At 42.9% G+C, this 20072-nt stretch overlaps 1 protein-coding gene across 15 annotated transcripts in view; it reads right to left on the bottom strand.

Moving 5' to 3' along the window:
- The window catches only part of LOC123516063 (kinesin-like protein KIF13B), a 266385-nt gene that overhangs the window by 188598 nt on the left and 57715 nt on the right, over nucleotides 1-20072 (bottom strand). For all 15 annotated transcript variants that reach the window (XR_006678075.1, XM_045275087.1, XM_045275088.1 and 12 more), the window contains exon 2: nucleotides 16886-16973. Coding sequence is in view for 14 of the 15 variants with exons in the window: in XM_045275087.1 (XP_045131022.1) it covers nucleotides 16886-16973 (88 nt within the window). In the remaining variant the exon portion in view is untranslated. The remainder of the gene's footprint in view (nucleotides 1-16885; nucleotides 16974-20072) is intronic.

The following is a 20072-nucleotide window of genomic DNA, read 5'->3' as shown; positions in this document are numbered from 1 at the left end:
TCTCTCTCTCTCTCTCTCTCTCTCTCTCTCTCTCTCTCTCTCAAGACTCAAGTGATGAACAAACCACCATACAATAAAACAAACATGTATTAACAAACCACTATAAAATTAGGACCAATACTATTCTATTTATTTATTCTATTTTTTTTCGGGATACGTGGTGACAGAGGTTTAGGTAGAGTAGGATTTACACAGCTCATAGGAATTAATGTATATAATAATTGGCTGTGGTTTGGATATAGCTACTACGTGTGTGTGTGTGTGTGTGTGTGTGTGTGTGTGTGTGTGTGTGTGTGTGTGTGTGTGTGTGTGTGTGTGTGTGTGTGTGTGTGTGTGTGTCCTAAATTCAGTACATAAAAATAAGGAGACCACATAATAGTAAAATAAAATACCAATTTAAAGAAACAGAAGAACAAGAAGAGGAGGAGGAGGAGGAGGAGGAGAAACAAAAACAAAAAAAAACAAGAGGAATAAGAACAAAAATAAAACGAAACAAAAGGAAATGAAAGAAAAAGGAAAGAAAGAGATGAGAAACAATAAAAAAACGATAACATTTGAAAACACATTACAGCAGTTATAAATTCACACACACACACACTCTTTCTTTCCCCTTCACAATCAATACATTTTTTTTCCACACAGTCATTGTAGTAAACACAATTCTGAATACAGTGACCAGCGAACAGTGATTTATTGCCCCTAAAAGAATATGCCGGCTTTTCCTTCATTTTTCCCCTTCCACATTTATTTTTTCCTTTCACCTCTCTTTTCCTTCATTTGCTATTCCCTTTTGTTTGAATTTGTATCGTTTCTTCTAAGCTCCTCTTTTATCATTCATTTTCAACATACTAATCTCTTTTTTTTCTTATTTTTCTTTTTTCCCCTTCTACATTTACTTTTTCCTTTCCCTCTTTTTTTTTTTTCTGCAATTCCTTCTGTTTAAATTTGTATCGTTTCTTCTAAGCACCTCTTCTATCATTCATTTTCTTTTCAACATTAAAATTTTTTTCTTCTTTTTTTCCCCTTCTACATTTACTTTTCCTTTCCCATCTTTTTCCTCTCTGCTTTTCCCTTTCGTTTCAATTTCTATAATTTCTTCTAAGTACATCTTTTATCTTTCACATTCTTTCATTCATTTTCTTCTTCAACATCCTAGTTATCTTTTTTTTCATTTCCCTTTTCTCTAAATTCGTCTTTTTTTTTCCTCTCCTATCTTTCTTTCTTTCTCCTTCACTTGTCAACCGATCTTCCTTCTTTCCTTGCCATATTTCCTCCTCCTGCACTTTTGTTTTCTCTCGTATCTCTCCTCTTTCCCTTCCTCTTTCTCCTCTTTCTGTCTCAATTTCTTTACTCCTCTATCTACGCTCGTCCCTTTCTTTATCCCTCTTTTCCTGCTGTGCCATCTTCCCTGAGTCTTCTATCTCCCATCTTTTTTTTCCTCTCTCTCTCTCTCTCTCTCTCTCTCTCTCTCTCTCTCTCTCCCCAGCTTTCAGTAATGCCCTGTACCACTATTTACTCACACTCAGGTAAGTACACACGCTGATTAATAGCTAAGGTGAGCCAGAACCTGCCCCTCCATCCTCTCCCTATCCTCTCCCTGTCCTCCCAGGTGTGCCCAATCCCTTCCTCTGCTTCCAGATAGCACGTTCATCTTCATCTCCTATTATGCTTTATTTAATTAGCTGCTTCATTTTTTTCTCTATATATACTTCTGCCAGCCATTTAATTAATTGCCTCAATAATCCTTTCTTTAATCCCGCCCCGCCATTACCTGCATAATGAGCCGGTTGGTGTTTATTTTATACGTGAGTCTAATGAGGGTAATTATTCATCTGGGTGTGTTTTGTGTTGTTTGAGGGTGAGTGTGTGTGTGTGTGTGTGTGTGTGTGTGTGTGTGTGTGTGTGTGTGTGTGTGTGTGTGTGTGTGTGTGTGTGTGTGTGTGAGTCGTCTTACATTATCTACTTAGACTTGTTGAGTGTGTTTTTTGTGTCTCTGTTTTGGTTTCGTGTGTTTTGTGTTCATTTTTGAGAGTTTTGTTGCGTTGTTTGTGTCAGTTTGTTTTAGTTGTGTGTGGTTCGTTGCAATTTTTTTCTTTTTTCTTTTTCTTTCTTTTTTGCGTGTGATTTTATTTTAGTTTGTATTTTTTTTTACATTACAAGGGCACTGGCCAAGGGCAAACAAAGTGTTGGAAAAAAAAAATCCCGCTGGTTGCCAGGCCCTGTTAAGAGGAAAGTAGAAAGAGAAAACAAAAAATCTAAAAGGAGGGTCCAGTTAACGTAAGAGGTGTCTTGACACTCCTCTTTTGAAAGAGTTTAAGTCATAGGCAGGTGGAAATACAGACACAGGTAGAGAGTTCCAGAGTTTACCAGTGTAGGGAATGAAGGAGTGAAGATACTGGTTAACTCTTGCATTAGGAAGATGGACAGAATAGGGATGAGAAGAAGTAGAGAGTCTTGTGCAGCGAGGCCGCAGGAGGGGGAAGGCATGCAGTTAGCAAGTTCAGAAGAGCAGACAGCATGAAAACAGCGGTAGAAGACAGATAAAGATGCAACATTGCGGCGGTGACTTAAAGAATCAAGACAGTCAGTTAGAGGAGAAGAGTTGATAAGACGAAAAGCTTTAGATTCCACCTTGTTTAGTAAAGCTGTGTGTGGATCCCCCAGACATGAGAGCCATACTCCATACACGGGCGGATAAGGCCCTTGTACAGAGCAAGCAGCTGGGAGGGAGAGAAAATGGACGAAGACGCCATAGGACACCTAACTTCTTGGAAGCTGATTTAGCAAGAGTAGAGATGTGAAATTTCCAGTTTAGATTTTTAGTGAAGGATAGACCGAGTGTGTTTAATGTAGAGGAGAGGGAAGTTGAGTGTTATTGAAGAAGAGAGGATAGTTGTCTGGAAGGTTATGTCGAGTAGATAGTTGTAGAAATTGAGTTTTGAGGCATTGAACAAAACCAGGTTTTCTCTGCCCCAATCAGAAACAAGTGAAAGATCAGAAGTTAGGCGTCCTATAGCATCTCGCCTTGAGTCATTTAATTGTTGTTGGGTTGGGCGTCTGTTGAACGCTGTTGAATAATGCAGGGTGGTATCATCAGCATAGGAGTGGATAGGGCATTGAGTCAGATTTAGGAGATCATTGATGAATAATAGAAAGAGAGTGGGTGATAGGACAGAACCCTGTGGAACACCACTGTTGATAGTTTTAGGGAAGAACAGTGACCGTCTACTACAGCAGCAATAGAACGATCGGAAAGGAAACTGGAGATGAAGGTACAGAGAGAAGGATAGAATCCGTAGGAGGGTAGTTTAGAAATTAAAGATTTGTGCCAGACTCTATCGAAGGCTTTCGATATGTCAAGGCCGACAGCAAAGGTTTCACCGAAGTCCCTAAAAGAGGATGACCAAGATTCAGTTAGGAAAGTAAGAAGATCACCAGTAGATCTGCCTTTACGGAAACCATACTGGCAATCAGAGAGAAGGTTGTGAGCTGATAGATGCCTCATTATCTTCCTATTAAGGATAGACTCAAAGGCTTTAGAAAGGCAGGAAATCAAAGCTATAGGGCGGTAGTTAGAAGGATTGGAGTGGTCACCTTTTTAGGGACAGGTTGAATGTGAGCAAACTTCCAGCAAGAAGGATAAATAGAAGTAGAGAGACACAGATGAAAGAGTTTGACCAGGCAGTGAGCGAGTTCGGAAGCACAGTTTTGAGAACAACAGGAGGGACTCCATCCGGACCGTAAGCCTTCCGAGAATCAAGGCCAGAGAGGGCCAGGAAAACGTCTTTATAAAGAATTTTAATTTTAGGGATGAAGTAGTCAGAGGGTGGAGGAGTAGGAGGAATATGCCCAGAATCATCCAAAGTTGAGTTGGTAGCAAAGGTTTGAGCGAAGAGTTCAGCTTTAGAAAAGAAGAGACAGCTGTAGAGCCATCTGGATGAAGTAAAGGAGGGAAAGACGAAGAAGTAAAGTTGTTAGAGATATTATTGGCTAGATGCCAGAAATCTCGAGAGGAGTTAGAATTGGAAAGACTTTGACATTTTCTATTGATGAAAGAGTTTTTAGTAAGTTGGAGAATAGATTTGGCATGATTACGGGCAGAAATATATAGGGCATGAGTTTCAGCAGTTGGATGGCTACGGAACCGTTTGTGAGCCGCCTCTCTATCATTGACAGCACGAGAACAAGCAGAGTTAAACCAAGGCTTTTTAGCTTTAGGGTTAGAGAAAGTATGAGGAATGTATAGCTCCATGCCAGAGATAATCACCTCTGTTATGCGCTCGGCACAAAGAGAAGGATCTCTGACATGAAAACAATAATCATCCCAAGGAAATCAGAATAGTACTGCCTTAGTTCCTCCCACTTAGCAGAGTTAAAATGCCAGAAGCACCTCCGCTTAGGCGGGTCCTGAGGCTGCACTGGAGTGATAGAACTGGTAACGGAAATTAGATTGTGGTCGGAGGAGCCCAACGGAGAGGAAAGTTTAACAGAGTAAGCAGAAGGGTTGGAGGTTAGGAAAAGATCAAGAATGTTGGGCGTGTCTCCAAGGCGGTCAGGAATACGGGTAGGGAACTTCACTAGCTGCTCTAGGTCATGAAGGATAGCAAAGTTGAAGGTTTGTTCACCAGGTTGGTCAGTGAAAGAAGATGAAAGCCAAAGCTGGTGGTGAACATTGAAATCCCTAAAATGGAGATCTCAGCAAAAGGAAAGTGAGATAAGATGTGCTCCACCTTGGAAGTCAAATAGTCAAAGAATTTTACATAGTCAGAGGAATTAGGTGAGAGGTATACAGCACAGATGAATTTAGTTAGAGAGTGACATTGAAGTCTTAGCCAGATGGTAGAAAATTCTGAAGATTCAAGATTGTGGGCACGAGAGCAAGTGGTGTCGTTACGCACGTATGCGCAACATCCAGCTTTGGATTGAAAATGAGGATAGAGCAAGTAGGAGGGAACAGAAAAGGGGCTGCTGTCAGTAGTCACAGACAACTGTGTTTCGGTTAGGAAGAGAAGATGAGGTTTAGTAGAGGAGAGGTGGTGTTCCACAGATTGAAAATTAGAACGAAGGCCACGAATGTTGCAGAAATTGATAGTGAAAGTATTAGATGAAGTGTCAAGACACCCAAGGTCGACAGCAGAGGGCAGTCCGACCTGGGGACATTTATGGTCCCTCCCAGAGGGGACTCCGAGGCAGGGCGTGGTGAAGCCATTATTAAATTTTGATTTGAAGAGAGTGTAAAAGTGTAAGGTGTTGTAGTGTAGTGTAGGAAGTAGTAGAAGTTGTCTTTAGAGGGCAGGCTGCAGCTGCTCAATTGTATAAATGAGACCACAAAGGGAACCGGGAAGAGAGGACACGGGGAATCACTCAGTCTGCAGCACTGCCTACATCCCCGTAAGTACCTCTCCTGGAGTATTCCACCGGGCGGCAGGTGACTACTGCCTACTCGTGTGTTTTGTGTTTATTTTTTGTGGTTGTGTTGTGTGTTGCTTGTATCAGTTGGTATAATTGTGGGCCTTGTTCGTAGTAGTTTTGTGTGTGTGTGTGTGTGTGTGTGTGTGTGTGTGTGTGTGTGTGTGTGTGTGTGTGTGTGTGTGTGTGTGTGTGTGTGTGATTGTATGTCTCTATTGTTACATTCTTCGTCTCTTTACTATACTTTTTTTTTTTACATTTTTAACGAATTTGTTCAGTTTTGTTCTATTTTTCGTTGTTGGCTGGTGTTGTTTAGTTTTGTTTTTTGTTCTGTTCATCGGGTGACAATTTTCTATATTCATTCACAGTTTTATTCAGTTTTCATTTAATATTTTTGTTACTATTGTTGATATTGTTGATTAGTTACTTGCTTTATGTCATTTGTCTGTTTATATTCTTTTATTATCTATTTACGATGTTCAGTTTTATTATATGTTCTACCACCACCACTACCACTGCCACCGCCGCCGCCGCCGCCGCCGCTGTTGCTGGTGTTGCGTGTTGTTGCCTAGCGTCCCAGCGGCAACTCCAGCGTGAGGCGCCAACGTGGCTGCCGCAGGGTTTACGGAGCGTGAGATGGGAAAGTCTCTCTCTCTCTCTCTCTCTCTCTCTCTCTCTCTCTCTCTCTCTCTCATATGAATGGCAGACAGACGGAAGTTAAAGTTTTCGAAGATTTCTTTCTATGGGCTTACGGTGCTTCTAATAAAAGATGGAACGACGGAAGAAAAGAAAAAGAAGAAAAAAAAGATGAAAGGAGGAAACAAGAGCAAAAAAAGTAAAAATAAAATAAGTGTGAGAGAGAGAGAGAGAGAGAGAGAGAGAGAGAGAGAGAGAGAGAGAGAGAGAGAGAGCTGGCTTACGACACACAGAAGGAGGAAGAAATGGGAGAAAACACACATTACTCATATAATTACTACCTCTGCTCAGGTCCGCTGGGAAGAAAGAGAGCGTTACTTCCCCCACTAAGAAACACTCGTAGACCCGAACCCCTGTACCACCTTTACATAGCTACGTTACACCACTGCACCAACGAGCCAGCAGACGCACAGCGACAGACCACAGGAACGGTGAGAGAGGAAAGGATGGGAAGGGAGAAGAGTGAGTTATGAGTGGGTTTTGTTGGCCTGTGCTATTGGAATATAAAGGAAGGCAAAGGAAGTGCTAGCTTTTTCTTGTGCTAGTCTCCAACAATCTCTCATAAAGGAAAAAAAAAGAGAAAATGGAACTAATAAAAGAAGGAAGGATAAGTTATGATTAATGGTGTTAATTTGTGCGAGTAGAACATAAGGAAAAACAAAGAGCATCCTAGTTTATCAGGCAGCAAGGGAACGAAGGGAGATAAAAGGAAAGGAAAGGAGGAATTGTAAAGTAAAACAAGAAATAATGATAGCAAAGACAGAAGGAAAGGAAAGAAGGAATTGTAAAGTACAACAAGAAATGGCGTTAGCGGAGATGCAAGGGAAGAAGAGGAAAAGAGGAATTATAAACTAGAATAAGAAATAATGTCAGTAGAGAGAGAAGGAAAAGAAAGGAATTATAAAGTAAAATAATAATAATGTTAGCTTAATAATCCACATGCTGGTAGAAAATGAAGCAAGTATGTGCCTCCCTACACGCTTCTTCCACCTCATAACATCTGGCAATGGCGAAGATGAGTGGAGTAAGCATCTAATGGCAAGTGAATGAGGCAGCCTCCACCCGTGCTGCTCCACCCGCCGCCATAGTCACTTAATCAGGCCCCGCTCCGCCTAGTCACCTATCAGCCCACCTGTCCGCCTCACCACCTGGCGCTCCTTAATGAACCAGGGCGTAATGTGATACCCAGAGAGAGAGAGAGAGAGAGAGAGAGAGAGAGAGAGAGAGAGAGATTACGTACCATTATAAAATAAACACCCACGTGAAGACCTGCAGGTGTAAATCAATTTGACATACTTACTATTAATGATAAATGATGTAAAGGAGGACAAGGATAAAAATGCATGAAGGCTTTCTCACCGCCCACCTCTCCCTTGGCCGGGGGTGGGAAAGAAACGTTAGAAGAGAACATTCTACAACCACACAGAGAGAGAGAGAGAGAGAGAGAGAGAGAGAGAGAGAGAGAGAGAGAGAGAGAGAGAGAGAGAGAGAGAAAGTAGTAGTAGTAGTAGTAGTAGTAGTAGTAGTAGTAGTAGTAGTAGTAGTAGTAGTAGTTGTTGTTGTTGTTGTTGTTGTTGTTGTTGTTGTTGTTGTTGTTGTTGTTGTTGTTGTTGTTGTTGTTGTTGTTGTTACAAAGACTTGGAATGGTTATGAAAAACAAATGAGGTGAGAAAAGTGTGGATATATGAGAGAGAGAGAGAGAGAGAGAGAGAGAGAGAGAGAGAGAGAGAGAGAGAGAGAGAGAGAGAGAGACGGGGGTGTAGTATCATTTACAAGAGCAACGAAGTTTAACCAAGTGGCTCTCGACATTATCATGACGTCGGGAACACTCCACCCTCCCACCTCCTCCCACACACACACACCCACACCCACGCACTCACAGAACAGGCTCTTGAGAGTAATCAGAGTGAGACGGCGCGGCGGCTGCTGTTCTCCCACTTCCCCTGTCCCGCCCTTCTCTCTGCACCATCAGTAATTACCAGGGGAAGGAAGGAGGGAGCACAAGGAAGGGAGAAGTACCTAAGTTTAAATGAAGTATCGAAGTTGAGACAAAAGTACTAAATAGTTTTAAGTTACGTTAGGGTAAATAAACGTGTAAACTGACGCGTACTTGGGGTGTGGCGCGGTGTGGTTGTGGGTGTGGTGTGGTGTGGTGTGGTGTGGGGTGGTGTGTTTGTGCGTGTGGTGTGGTTGTGGGTGTGGTGTGGTGTGATGTGATGTGATGTGTTGTGTTATATTATGTTGTGATGTGATTGTAGTGTGGTTGTGGTGTGGTTGTGACGTTGTGTGGCATTGTGTTAGGTGAGGTGAGGTGAGGTGAGGTGATGAAAGATAAGGTAAGATAAGGTAAAATAAGGTTAGGTTACTACAGCGATACGGCAACACAAGTTAAAGGGAGAGCAGGTAAGTTTAGGAAAGGCAAGGTCAGGTTACGTTATATAGAATTACTAAACTGAAAAAAGGTGAGGTAAGGTAAGGCAAGGTAAGGTAAGGTAAGGCAAGGCAAGGCAAGGCAAGGTAAGATTAAGTGATATGAAGTGGCACAGCGGGTAACACAGGAAGAACAGATACGAGAAAGGAGAGCAATTGGTGTGCAAGGAGCCATCTGTTGAGCTACACACTGCCACTCTTCAGCTGCGTGAGACAAGAACATGACGGAACACAGTATGAACAGCTTGGTCTGAATCTGAACTAGGTTATCTCAAGATTTAATGATACGCAATGCAACTAATTATCTTCTTATATTACTTGACTTATTGCTTTCATTTTAATTTAAGCTCATTCATATATTTAGTTTTAACATCATCACGCCACAATTACCACTGGACTATTAATCAATATTACAGCGGTACCACAATTAATATGATACAATTACTGTATATATATTTCTTTCTATAATTCACGTATCTCATTTTATCAATTCATATATTTTCTTTATTACCTCATTCATATTAACTTATTCACTCACTAACATTTCACTACTCATCAATTCATTCCTTTCTTATTCACTTAATTCACCTGATCTATGTACATAAAACTATTCTTATTACCTACACATTCACCTTAACCTAACCTAACCTTACCCAACCTAATATACTTCGTGAGTGAGCAGGAGCGAGGCATCAGATCACTACGGAGCAACACAAGACACTCGGTAATCACACAGCCAGGTCCTTAGGAGTACTCAAGGTGTGTCGATGTACTTCACATCACACGTATAAATAAACCTCAGTGAACAGTCGCCGTGTTGAAGCCTTGGACAGTGGTGCATTCATTCCTCTCTCTCTCTCTCTCTCTCTCTCTCTCTCTCTGGATTGTAGAGCACCCGGGCATTTGTTTAACTGACATGAGAGAGAGAGAGAGAGAGAGAGAGAGAGAGAGAGAGAGAGAGAGAGAGAGAGAGAGAGTTAAATGGGAGGTTAAATGAGGTGAGGAGGCATTTAGCTTCTGAGAGAGAGAGAGAGAGAGAGAGAGAGAGAGAGAGAGAGAGAGAGAGAGAGAGAGAGAGAGAGAGATGTGTCCTCACTTAAGCCAGGCGAGGGAGAGGGATTGGGAAGATTGGGGAAATGAGGACACGAGGGGAATAATGACGCTGGAGAGAGAGAGGGAAGAGGGAGAGGAGGGGAGGGGGAAGAGGAGGAGGAGGGCGGGAAAGAGGGGGGGAAGGAAGGGAATGATGCACTGGTCACGGGGGATGTGTCACCTTGATCCGCTCTCTCTCTCTCTCTCTCTCTCTCTCTCTCTCTCTCTCAGCGGTAGCCAAAAATTAAATAGATGCGTATTATTTACTTTTAAATGTCAAACTGTGTGTGTGTGTGTGTGTGTGTGTGTGTGTGTGTGTGTGTGTGTGTGTGTGTGTGTGTGTGTGTGTGTGTGTGTGTGTGTGTAAGATATAAATCGCATGACTATGATGTCTATTCTGGTTCATATTGAATTTCTCCTTTCCTTCTTTATTTGCTTCTTTTATTTAATCTGTGTGTGTGTGTGTGTGTGTGTGTGTGTGTGTGTGTGTGTGTGTGTGTGTGTGTGTGTGTGTGTGTGTGTGTGTGTGTGTGTGTGTGTAGGCTAAAAATCTCATCTATCTTATCATGTCCTCATTTTTATTCCTTCTTTTCCTCACTTCCTTCTTTCCTCCTCCTCCTCCTCTTCCTTGTCACTCATTTGACAGCTCTCAAGTGGTTGTGTCCTATTAAGAAGAGGAGGAGGAGGAGGAGGAGGAGGAGGAGGAGGAGGAGGAGGAGGAGGAGGAGGAGGAGGAGGAGGAGGAGGAGGAGGGTAAGAGATGACAGCTTGTAAAGGTAACTCGTGACTTTCTCTCTATTTCTTCCTCCTCTCTCTCCCTACTTCCTTTCCTCCATGTCTCCTCTTCCTTCTTTCCCTTCCTCTCTCCCTCCCTCCCTCCCTCCTTCTTATGTCATCGCTGCACGCCACATCACGCCATGGGGAGGAGGAGGAGGAGGAGGAGGAGGAGGAGGAGGAGGAGGAGGAGGAGGAGGAGGAGGAGGAGGAGGAGGAGGGATATAATATTCCTGTCTTCATGTGAAATTTCAAAACTTTAATTATTTTTAACGTTTTTTTTCTTATCTTCAATGTCTTCCGTGTATTTTGGTTTATTTTTACGTGTTGTGTTTGTATTATATCGATACCATGTGTAATCTCTCTCTCTCTCTCTCTCTCTCTCTCTCTCTCTCTCTCTCTCTCTCTCTCTCTCTCTCAGAGGGAATAAAAACATGAATGACGAATAGATGGGAGGGAGGGAGGGAGGGAGGAAGGGAGGAAGGGAGGAAAGGAAGGAAGGAAGGAAGGAAGGAAGGAAGGAAGGAAGGAAGGAAGGAAAAGGAAGAATAAAAGAAAAAACTTATAGAGAACGAAAAACGAAAAGAAAAAGAAAAAAACATCATGAAGAATACGAATAATAAGGAGGAGGAGGAGGAGGAGGAGGAGGAGGAGGAGGAGGAGGAGGAGGAGGAGGAGGAGGAGGAGGAGGACGATGAAAATAAAGAACTACGGATACAAGAACAATAACACTTTAGATTCTTACTCTTCCTTCTTTCAGTCTCTCCTCTCCTTCCCTCTTCTCCCTCTCTCCCTCCCTCCTTGCCTTCTCTTCCCTTCCGACTCAACACACGACCTCAGAAATGCTGATTTTGATCCCACTCTCGTGCCCTCCTCCTCCTAAACCAACTCCTCCTCCTCCTCCTCCTCCTCCTCCTCCTATTCTTCTCTTCTCTTCCCTTCCTTTTCATCCCTCCTTTCATTACACCACCACTTCCCCTCCTCTTTTCCTTCCTTCCTTGTTTCCTCTCTCTCTCTCTCTCTCTCTCTCTCTCTCTCTCTCTCTCTCTCTCTCTCTCTCTCTCTCTCTCCAAACAATTCCATTTACGAGTATTTTTACGAAAGCTTTTTCTATTTGCCCTGAAGTCTTATATCGCCACCCACCACCACCACCACCACCCTCTCTTCTTCTTCTTCTTCTTCTTCGTCCTCCTTCTTCTCCTTCTCCTCCTCCTCCTCCTCCTCCTTTTCCTTTTCAACATTTTTTCTCCTCTTCTCTTTTTTCGTCTCATATTCTGTCAATTAGTGATATTTTACTCTTCCTCCCGAGCAATCTTTTCTCTCCACCTCCTCCTGTTCTTTTCCTCCTCCTCCTCCTCCTCCTCCTCCTCCTCCTCCTCCTCCTCGTCTTACTCCTCCTGTCAATTAATATGTTTGCCTTTCCTTCCTCCAGTAAAGTTTTCCTCACTAAGAGCAACACAAGAGTAACTGTGATATTGTGTAAGGTTGCCTAATTACCTGTTTTCTTCTATTTTTCAATTATATTTCTTTTTTTTTCTCTCTCTCTTCCTATTATCTATCATCGTTTTTGTGTTCTCTCTATTCTCTCTACTCCATAATAGCTCTTTTTTTTTTTTGTTCCCATATTCCATTTTCTTTTACTCTTATTCCATTTTCTTTTCTTCTCTCTATCTCTCCTTTCCTACGTACATTTTTCCTCTAATATCCCTTTACTCCTTCCTTCTTTTCTTTTTAATCTCCATCATCTTCATTACTTTTCCGTTTCACACTTTTCCTTCCTCCTTCCTCATTCTTTCTCCTCTTCCATCATCTCCTCCTCCCTCCTCTTCTTACCCTCTCTTTCCTTTCCCCTCTTTCCCCTCTACCATCTCTTTTCTTCCTCATCTTTACTATCTATCTCTCTTTACTCTCCCTGCCATCTTCTCCCTCCCAACCATCTTCCTCCTTCACATAACTTCCTGCCGCTCTCTCTCTCTCTCTCTCTCTCTCTCTCTCTCTCTCTCTCTCTCTCTCTCTCTCTCTCTCTTCCTCTCTTTTTCTCGCCGTCTTCCGCCACGAGAAGAAAAAAATGATAAGAGAAACGGAGAATAAGAAAGTGGAGATGATAATAACGTGGCGTAATTCTCAGGTGAGTCTCAGGTAAACTCTCAGCCTTTACAACACCTGGGTATTTTTTTTTTTTCGTTGTTGTTGTTCTTTTGGGTCAAGTTGTGTTTCTGTTTCTTTATCAATTTGTTAGTTTTTTTTTTTATTGTCTAACTTTTGGATTTGATATTATGAGGTGTGTGTGTGTGTGTGTGTGTGTGTGTGTGTGTGTGTGTGTGTGTGTGTGTGTGTGTGTGTGTGTGTGTGTGTGTGTGTGTGTGTGTGTGTGTGTTTTCTTTGGTGCTTCTTCTTCTTCTTCTTCTTCTTCTTCTTCTTCTTCTTCTTCTCCTTCCTCTTGTTTGTTTCCCTTTCTTCTTCCATCTTTTTTTTTTGTTGTTGTTGTCTTGATTAAAGAATGAAGAAGTGAGATATTAACTTTGCTCTCTCTCTCTCTCTCTCTCTCTCTCTCTCTCTCTCTCTCTCTCTCTCTCTCTCTCTCTCCAAGCTGTAACTTTCTCTCACGTATGTTTTTACTTTAGCTCTCGTTACTTCCATTATATATGTGCCCTCCTCCTCCTCCTCCTCCTCCTCCTCCTCCTCCTCTCCCTCTCTCATGAACACGTGCGCTCTCTCCTCCTCCCCTCTCCCCTCAAGCTCCATTAACACCTCGCTATCTCGCACCCGCTCTTCTACCTCCGAAAAACTTAATCTAGTCATTTATTATTTCAACACCCTCCTCCTCCTCCTCCTCCTCCTCCTCCTCCTCCTCCTCCTCCTCCTCCCCTCTCCCACCCCCAACCAAACAGTTCCCGTTTCCCTTCCCCTCACCTGCCTTTCATCTCGCCTCCCCTCACACACTAAACATCTCTGCAAGGATATTAAGTTTTTTTTTTTTAATTATGTTTTTCGTGGTGATTCCTTTCTCGCAGCTGTGTGTGTGTGTGTGTGTGTGTGTGTGTGTGTGTGTGTGTGTGTGTGTGTGTGTGTGTGTGTGTGTGTGTGTGGACTTCTCTCTCTCTCTCTCTCTCTCTCTCTCTCTCTCTCTCTCTCTCTCTCTCTCTCTCTCTCTCTCTCTCTCCTTCTTTGTTCTGGGTTTCCTCACTTCATTTCCATTTTCTTTTCTCTTTTCTGGATTTATCTTTCGTGATTTTCTTTATTTTTCATTTGTCTATGAATTAATTTTCTTTATGTGTGTGTGTGTGTGTGTGTGTGTGTGTGTGTGTGTGTGTGTGTGTGTGTGTGTGTGTGTGTGTGTGTGTGTGTGTGTGTGTGTGTGTCACTTCTTTATGGTTATTTACGCTAATGTGCCCGTGTCTCTTTGTTTCTCTATCTGTGTGTCTGTCTGTCTGTCTGGAGCATATCTCAGAAAGTTATAAAACACATTTATTTACTTAATTACACAGTTGGTTACTAATTCATTCCACGAACCAAGGAGCAACGGATTAGATTTTCGTTGAAGTGTACTGCATATTTAAATGGATCTAAGACTATTTTTTTATGAATTAATACACACATTTTATTTTCGTTGTATATTTTCTTTCTATATTTTCATCTTACTTTATGTTTTTTCATTCGATCAACTTAAGTTCTTTTTTTTTTATACAATTCTTTTCACATTGAATTTTATCATCATTATTACTATTCTATCAATCATATTACTATCATATTAATTTCTTTCAACTCTCTTCAGAATTCCACATATTTTTTTCCTACCCTTCATTTCATTTCATTATTATCAATTTCCTGTATTATCATTACTATCATTCAATTTAATGACTTTCTTACCCTTCATCAGATCCTCCGTCAATGCAACAGTGCCTCCTTCTGTCTGCGGGTTGCCTCTCTAACTATCTTCCTCCTTTCTCCCTCTCCCGCAAGCGTTCCTGTCGGGGGCTGGCGGAGGTATGCGGTGCGGTGCGGTGCCTGAGTGCTTTCCGGGTGAGGTCAGTGCTTTCTCTCCTCGCAGCACGCCGTCACTTCCCTCACTTCAGTATCATCTTCTGTGTGTCACTTCCCTCACTTCAGTATCATGTTCTGTGTGTTACCTTTATATTTTAACTTATATTTTTCTGCTTTAGTATAAGTAGATTGATTCCTCGCGTGTCTCAAGTTGTATTCTATCAATGTTCCGGTTATATGTAGTAATCTCTCTCTCTCTCTCTCTCTCTCTCTCTCTCTCTCTCTCTGTATGTATCGCCTTTATATTTCAACTAGTATTATTTTTAGAGTTAAAGTATCGGTTAAGCGGATTCTTGTGTGTATCATTCTTGTGTTGCGACTTGTACATATCTTCTTAAAGTTGGTGTTATATATAGTAGTCAATTTCTCTCTTTCGGTATTAGGCAACAATCAGTTTCTCTCTCCTGGTGTTAGTCTTGTGAATATGATATGTACAAAAGTATTTTATTATTTTATTTATTTTTTTTTTTTTTTTTTTTTAAGTTATATGAAGTAATTTGGTTCCTCGTGTGTAGTATTTTTATGTCTCAACTTCTGTGGTTTTTTTTTTTTCTAACGTTCGGATTAAATGTAGTGATCAATTTCTCTCTCTCTCTCTCTCTCTCTCTCTCTCTCTCTCTCTCTCTCTCTCTCTCTCTCTCTGGTGTTAGTCTTGTTAATGAAATGTGTGCGATCTTTCTCTCTCTCTCTCTCTCTCTCTCTCTCTCTCTCTCTCTCTCTCTCTCTCTCTCTCTCTCTCTCTCTCTCACACACACACAAAAAAAAAAAAACAGGAAATCGTTTAATCTTCATCTGTTTCATTGCAACCCACTTCTTTTCCGCTTGTCTTTCTTCTCTCTCTCTCTCTCTCTCTCTCTCTCTCTCTCTCTCTCTCTCTCTCTCTCTCTCTCTCTCTCTCTCTCTCTTCCTCAAGTTCGAATTACGGGTTCTTTTACCTGTCCTCTGTTTTTTCCTTCTTTTCACGAACTATTACAGTGATTTATTTTCTCCTCCCTCCTTTTTAAAGCACATTATCTTGATCTATTTCCTTCCTCTTTCTTTTTACAATCAATTATCTTTATTTCCTTCTCCCTTCCTTATCTATCTCCTTCTTTCTTCCTTTCCTTCTTTCTACAGTGAGTTATTTTGATGCACGCCTTCAGTGACACGCAAGCACTTCCACCACTGCAGGGCGAAAACTTTACAATGTCTGAGAAAAACCGAGTCACTATTTCAAAGACTGTGTGGAGTGTCCTGTCCCACATTCAACCTGCTCAGTCAGAAAACATGCCTGAACAAGAATTCCAGATAAAAAGAAACTGCGGTAGGGAGAAAAGATGAAGTTAAGAAAAGATAAGAAAAGATAACAGACTTCAAGACCCTCACACGCACTTCCCCCATCGCTCCCCCACACACGTACATTTCTGAACCCGCTAACCCGAGGCGAGTATAAATTCCGAGTAAAAATCTTTTCACCTCAATTTCAGCCTCGCGCGAGTAAATTCGCGAACTCACTGGCCCGGAGCGAGGGGAATTCCAAACTTTGTATTTTTCACTTTGATTTGAACCTCACATGCATACATACGTACAGACACACACGGACATACATATACACAGTAAACTGAAGCTTACGTAAGTACACACACACACACACACACACACACACACACACACACACACACACACACACACACACACACACACTACATATATACAGCTCCATACTCATAAGCGTGTCTTTATCTTCAATCGCCTCCTTTTAAACAGACTCTAGAGGAAGTTAGCACAGTTATCCAGGATGCTTTAGTGATTCTGGTGATACTTTACTATGGATTCTGCATCATTAACAGCAAAAATACTTATGAAAACCAGACTATCAATCTCTGTGAGCTTTGAAAATATTACTTACCAAAGCCTAATATGTTTCGGAATATGGCCATAGTAGTCGTTATTGCAACAAAATTTCCCCATCGACACACACACACACACACACACACACACACACACACACACACACACACACGCGTAGTGTAGTGGTTAGCACTCTCGGCTCACACCCGAGGAGGCCCATGTTCGAGTCCCCAGCGCGGCGAGGCAAAGGTGCAAGCCTCTAAATATGTAGCCCCTGTTCACCTAACAATAAATAGATACGGGATGTAACTCGAGGGATTGTACCCTCGCTTTCCCGGTGTGTGGAGTGTGTTGTGGTTGTTGAGCTCTAACCTCGCTCCGTAATGAGGAAGGTTGGCTGGGTGACCAGCAGATGACCGAGGTGAATTACACACATAAACACAGATAAAGGGTTTGATAGTTCATTTGAAGATCAAAAGGGCTGTACATAGTAAAAACAAATACCAATGAAATAAAGGTATATTTTGTATTATGTAGTCAATCACGTGTACACTCATAGCCTATACATAAAATTTTCTGAAAAAATAAATAAATACAAGATGTACGTTACCTGTCAGGCTTGTCGAGGGCTGTGGGGTGGTGCAGGATGGTCTGCATGCCACTCATGGTGACGATGCTCTTGCTGCCCAGCTCCTTCTCTGTAAATGGAAAATACCCACGTCAGTTTGTGTGCCAGCCGATCAACTCATTCCAACACTCACCCATACAGTTACCGCTAACACACACTCACACACACTACGAACTACACTCCCATGCACCTACGACATGCATACTCAGATACAATGCAGCACATGCTCATACATACTCAAACACTGAATGACAGTCACCGCACGCACGCACGCTCACTCGAACACACACACACACACACACACACACACACACACACACACACACACAGGAATGAATTCACTACACCCACTCACTCATACACACGTACTGAAACACGCATTCAAACTCACCACAAGCACATACTTATACACACTGAAGCAAACATCAATACACTCACCGAGCAGCCCACTTTTTGTCACACACACACACACACACACACACACACACACACACACACACACACACACACACACACACATTTGAGCTGCTGTTTTCGGACCCGATGTAATCACGCACGACTGCAATTCAGATTATAATTGTTGATGAATGTGATTTCTGATGAAAAATTTCACACGTGCAAAAACAAAATTATAAAAAAATATAACAACTGCAATTACTACACACACACACACACACACACACACACACACACACACACACACACACATCTCAGACCCCACAAAGAAACCACTAATATCTAAAATGGATTCAAATTTCAGCAAAAACATGTGTCCTTTTCTTCACGGGGAACTCAATAACAGCCGGTCGCCTCGAGGGATTGCGGCTGTGATGGTAACGAGAACAATGACCCTCCTCCTCATCCTCCTCCTCCTCCTCCTCCTGGCGGTCTAGTAATAACGGTGGCCAGGAAGGGAATCTTGCAGCCACACACAAAACTTCTCTGAGTCCCATCCACCCCACATTACCATCCCACCACACTGCCACACCGCCACACCGCGCCGTTTAAGATGCAGTGTCCTCGGCGGTATATTCACGTATCTCAAGCCAAGGAAGGCGCATCATCAGGGCAGGCAGACACGCAAAGCCACCTTTCCGCGACCTGATTAAAACTTGACCGCCGACGCCCACCTGCACGCTGCCGGCACGCAACACGCAACGCAGCTGCCTCGGGTCACGCCACGCACGCCCTTGAAATGTAGGTCAAGGTCACTCCCAGCTCAGCGGCTAGCAGGAGAGGTCATCGCCTGAGGTCAAACTAGCAGGACAACTGGGTCAAGATCGCTTCTTTTCCCAGTCACACTCACACTGCACCGGACATAAACATTACGATCTGAAACTTTCCACATTCTCTTTCTGATTCTGGAATTTCTTTCACATCCTCCCCTCCACTGGTATCTCAACACAAATCCTTCTTTGTAACTCCCTTTAACAACTCTGGAACCCCTTACTAGAGTCCCAAGTCTAGAAATCTCTTTTTTCCTTGAACCCCAATAACTCAAACTCTGGAGCCCAAAACACCTTCCTTCTCTATGAACCTCCTAAAACTTCCTCTATCCTGGAATGCTAATCAGTAAAACCTCCAATCAACCTCACTCCTGGAACTCTCCCACACCTGCCTGACTCAGGAACTCTCGACAATGCACATCAACTCTCGAAATCTCAACGAACTAACTTGATTTAAAGACCCCTACAATCTTCCTCCAGCCTCAGAAAGTGTCCCTTTGCTCTGGAACCCCGACAGCCTCCCTTACCCTGAACCCTCCGACAACTGGAAACACCCCCGACAACCACCTCAAAACAACCTCCACTACATAAAAACCACAACAACCTCCATGAAATCACACGACAATCTTCCGCGATTACTCTGAGCATTTCCCGACACTCCAAGACTCCGAGAGCTTTTGTTGTGTGTGTGTGTGTGTGTGTGTGTGTGTGTGTGTGTGTGTGTGTGTGTGTGTGTGTGTGTGTGTGTGTGTGTGTGTGTGTGTGTAATATTCATGTACACGCGAGGTAACTATTTCTTCACCCAAACAACTAAATCAATCGACAAGGAAAGCTGGAAGACGTGTAATGACGGAGTGGCAAGGCAAGGCAAGGCAAGGCAAGGCAAAGCGAGGCAAGGGCGGGTCACAGTGGCCTCGTCCGCCCTTTGTCTCCCTAGCCAGGCCAATTTCATGGTGCTTCCCAACCGTCCTGAGCCCGCCGCCCCGTCCTTCCTGCACCGACGAGACCATTGCAAAGTTAAACAGCGTCGGCACACGTTTTGTTCAGTGTTATTCAGGGGTGGTAGTGATAGTGGTGGTTGTTGTTGTTGTTGTTGCTGTAGTAGTAGTAGTAGTAGTAGTAGTAGTAGTAGTAGTAGTAGTAGTAGTAGTAGTAGTAGTAGTAGTAGTAGTAGTAGTAGTAAGGCACTCCAAACATCCGATACCTGCTAAAGAGGAATCCATGTGCACCGCCACGACGCCACACCTGCGCCACACACACACACACACACACACACACACACACACACACACACACACACACACACACACACACACACAAGGGCCGAGGGTCCATCCATCACTGGAGTGACGTTAGTTATGTTGGCTCATACTCCCGATACTGTCCCGCGAGGAGGAGGAGGAGGAGGAGGAGGTGAGGGGAAAGGAAGGAGGAGAAATTCAATAACGTATAAATCACAACAAGCAAATGCATAGGAAAGAGAGAGAGAGAGAGAGAGAGAGAGAGAGAGAGAGAGAGAGAGAGAGAGAGAGAGAGAGAGAGAGAGAGAGAGAGAGAGAGAGAGAGAGAGAGAGAGAGAGAGAGAGAGACAGCCGAGGGCCACTAAAGCCAGATGGAACATAGCCAGCAACACGGGAAGGAAGGATTACACCCAGCACACATCCAACTAACAAACCAAGAGGGTCAGACACCACACAGGGCCACCGCGACTGAGGCACTCCTGGGGACAGAAGGAACCACTAAAATCAAGGAGGCATGAAAGGAAGATGGGAAGATAAGAAGAGAGAGTAAGACTTGTTGAGAAGAGAGGCAAAAGATGACATGGAATAAGATGTAGAAATGACGTAGAATACAAAAGAGATGGATAATAAAAACTCTTGTGAAGCAGAAGGGGAGAGAAAGAGATGATATTGAATGTGAGAAGATGAAGAAAAGACGAGAAG

The sequence above is a fragment of the Portunus trituberculatus genome, chromosome 40 (assembly GCF_017591435.1).
Source record: "Portunus trituberculatus isolate SZX2019 chromosome 40, ASM1759143v1, whole genome shotgun sequence".
Lineage (NCBI taxonomy): Eukaryota > Metazoa > Arthropoda > Malacostraca > Decapoda > Portunidae > Portunus > Portunus trituberculatus.
The sequence above is the reverse complement of the archived record's forward strand: the minus strand, read 5'-3'. Positions and strand labels throughout refer to the sequence as shown.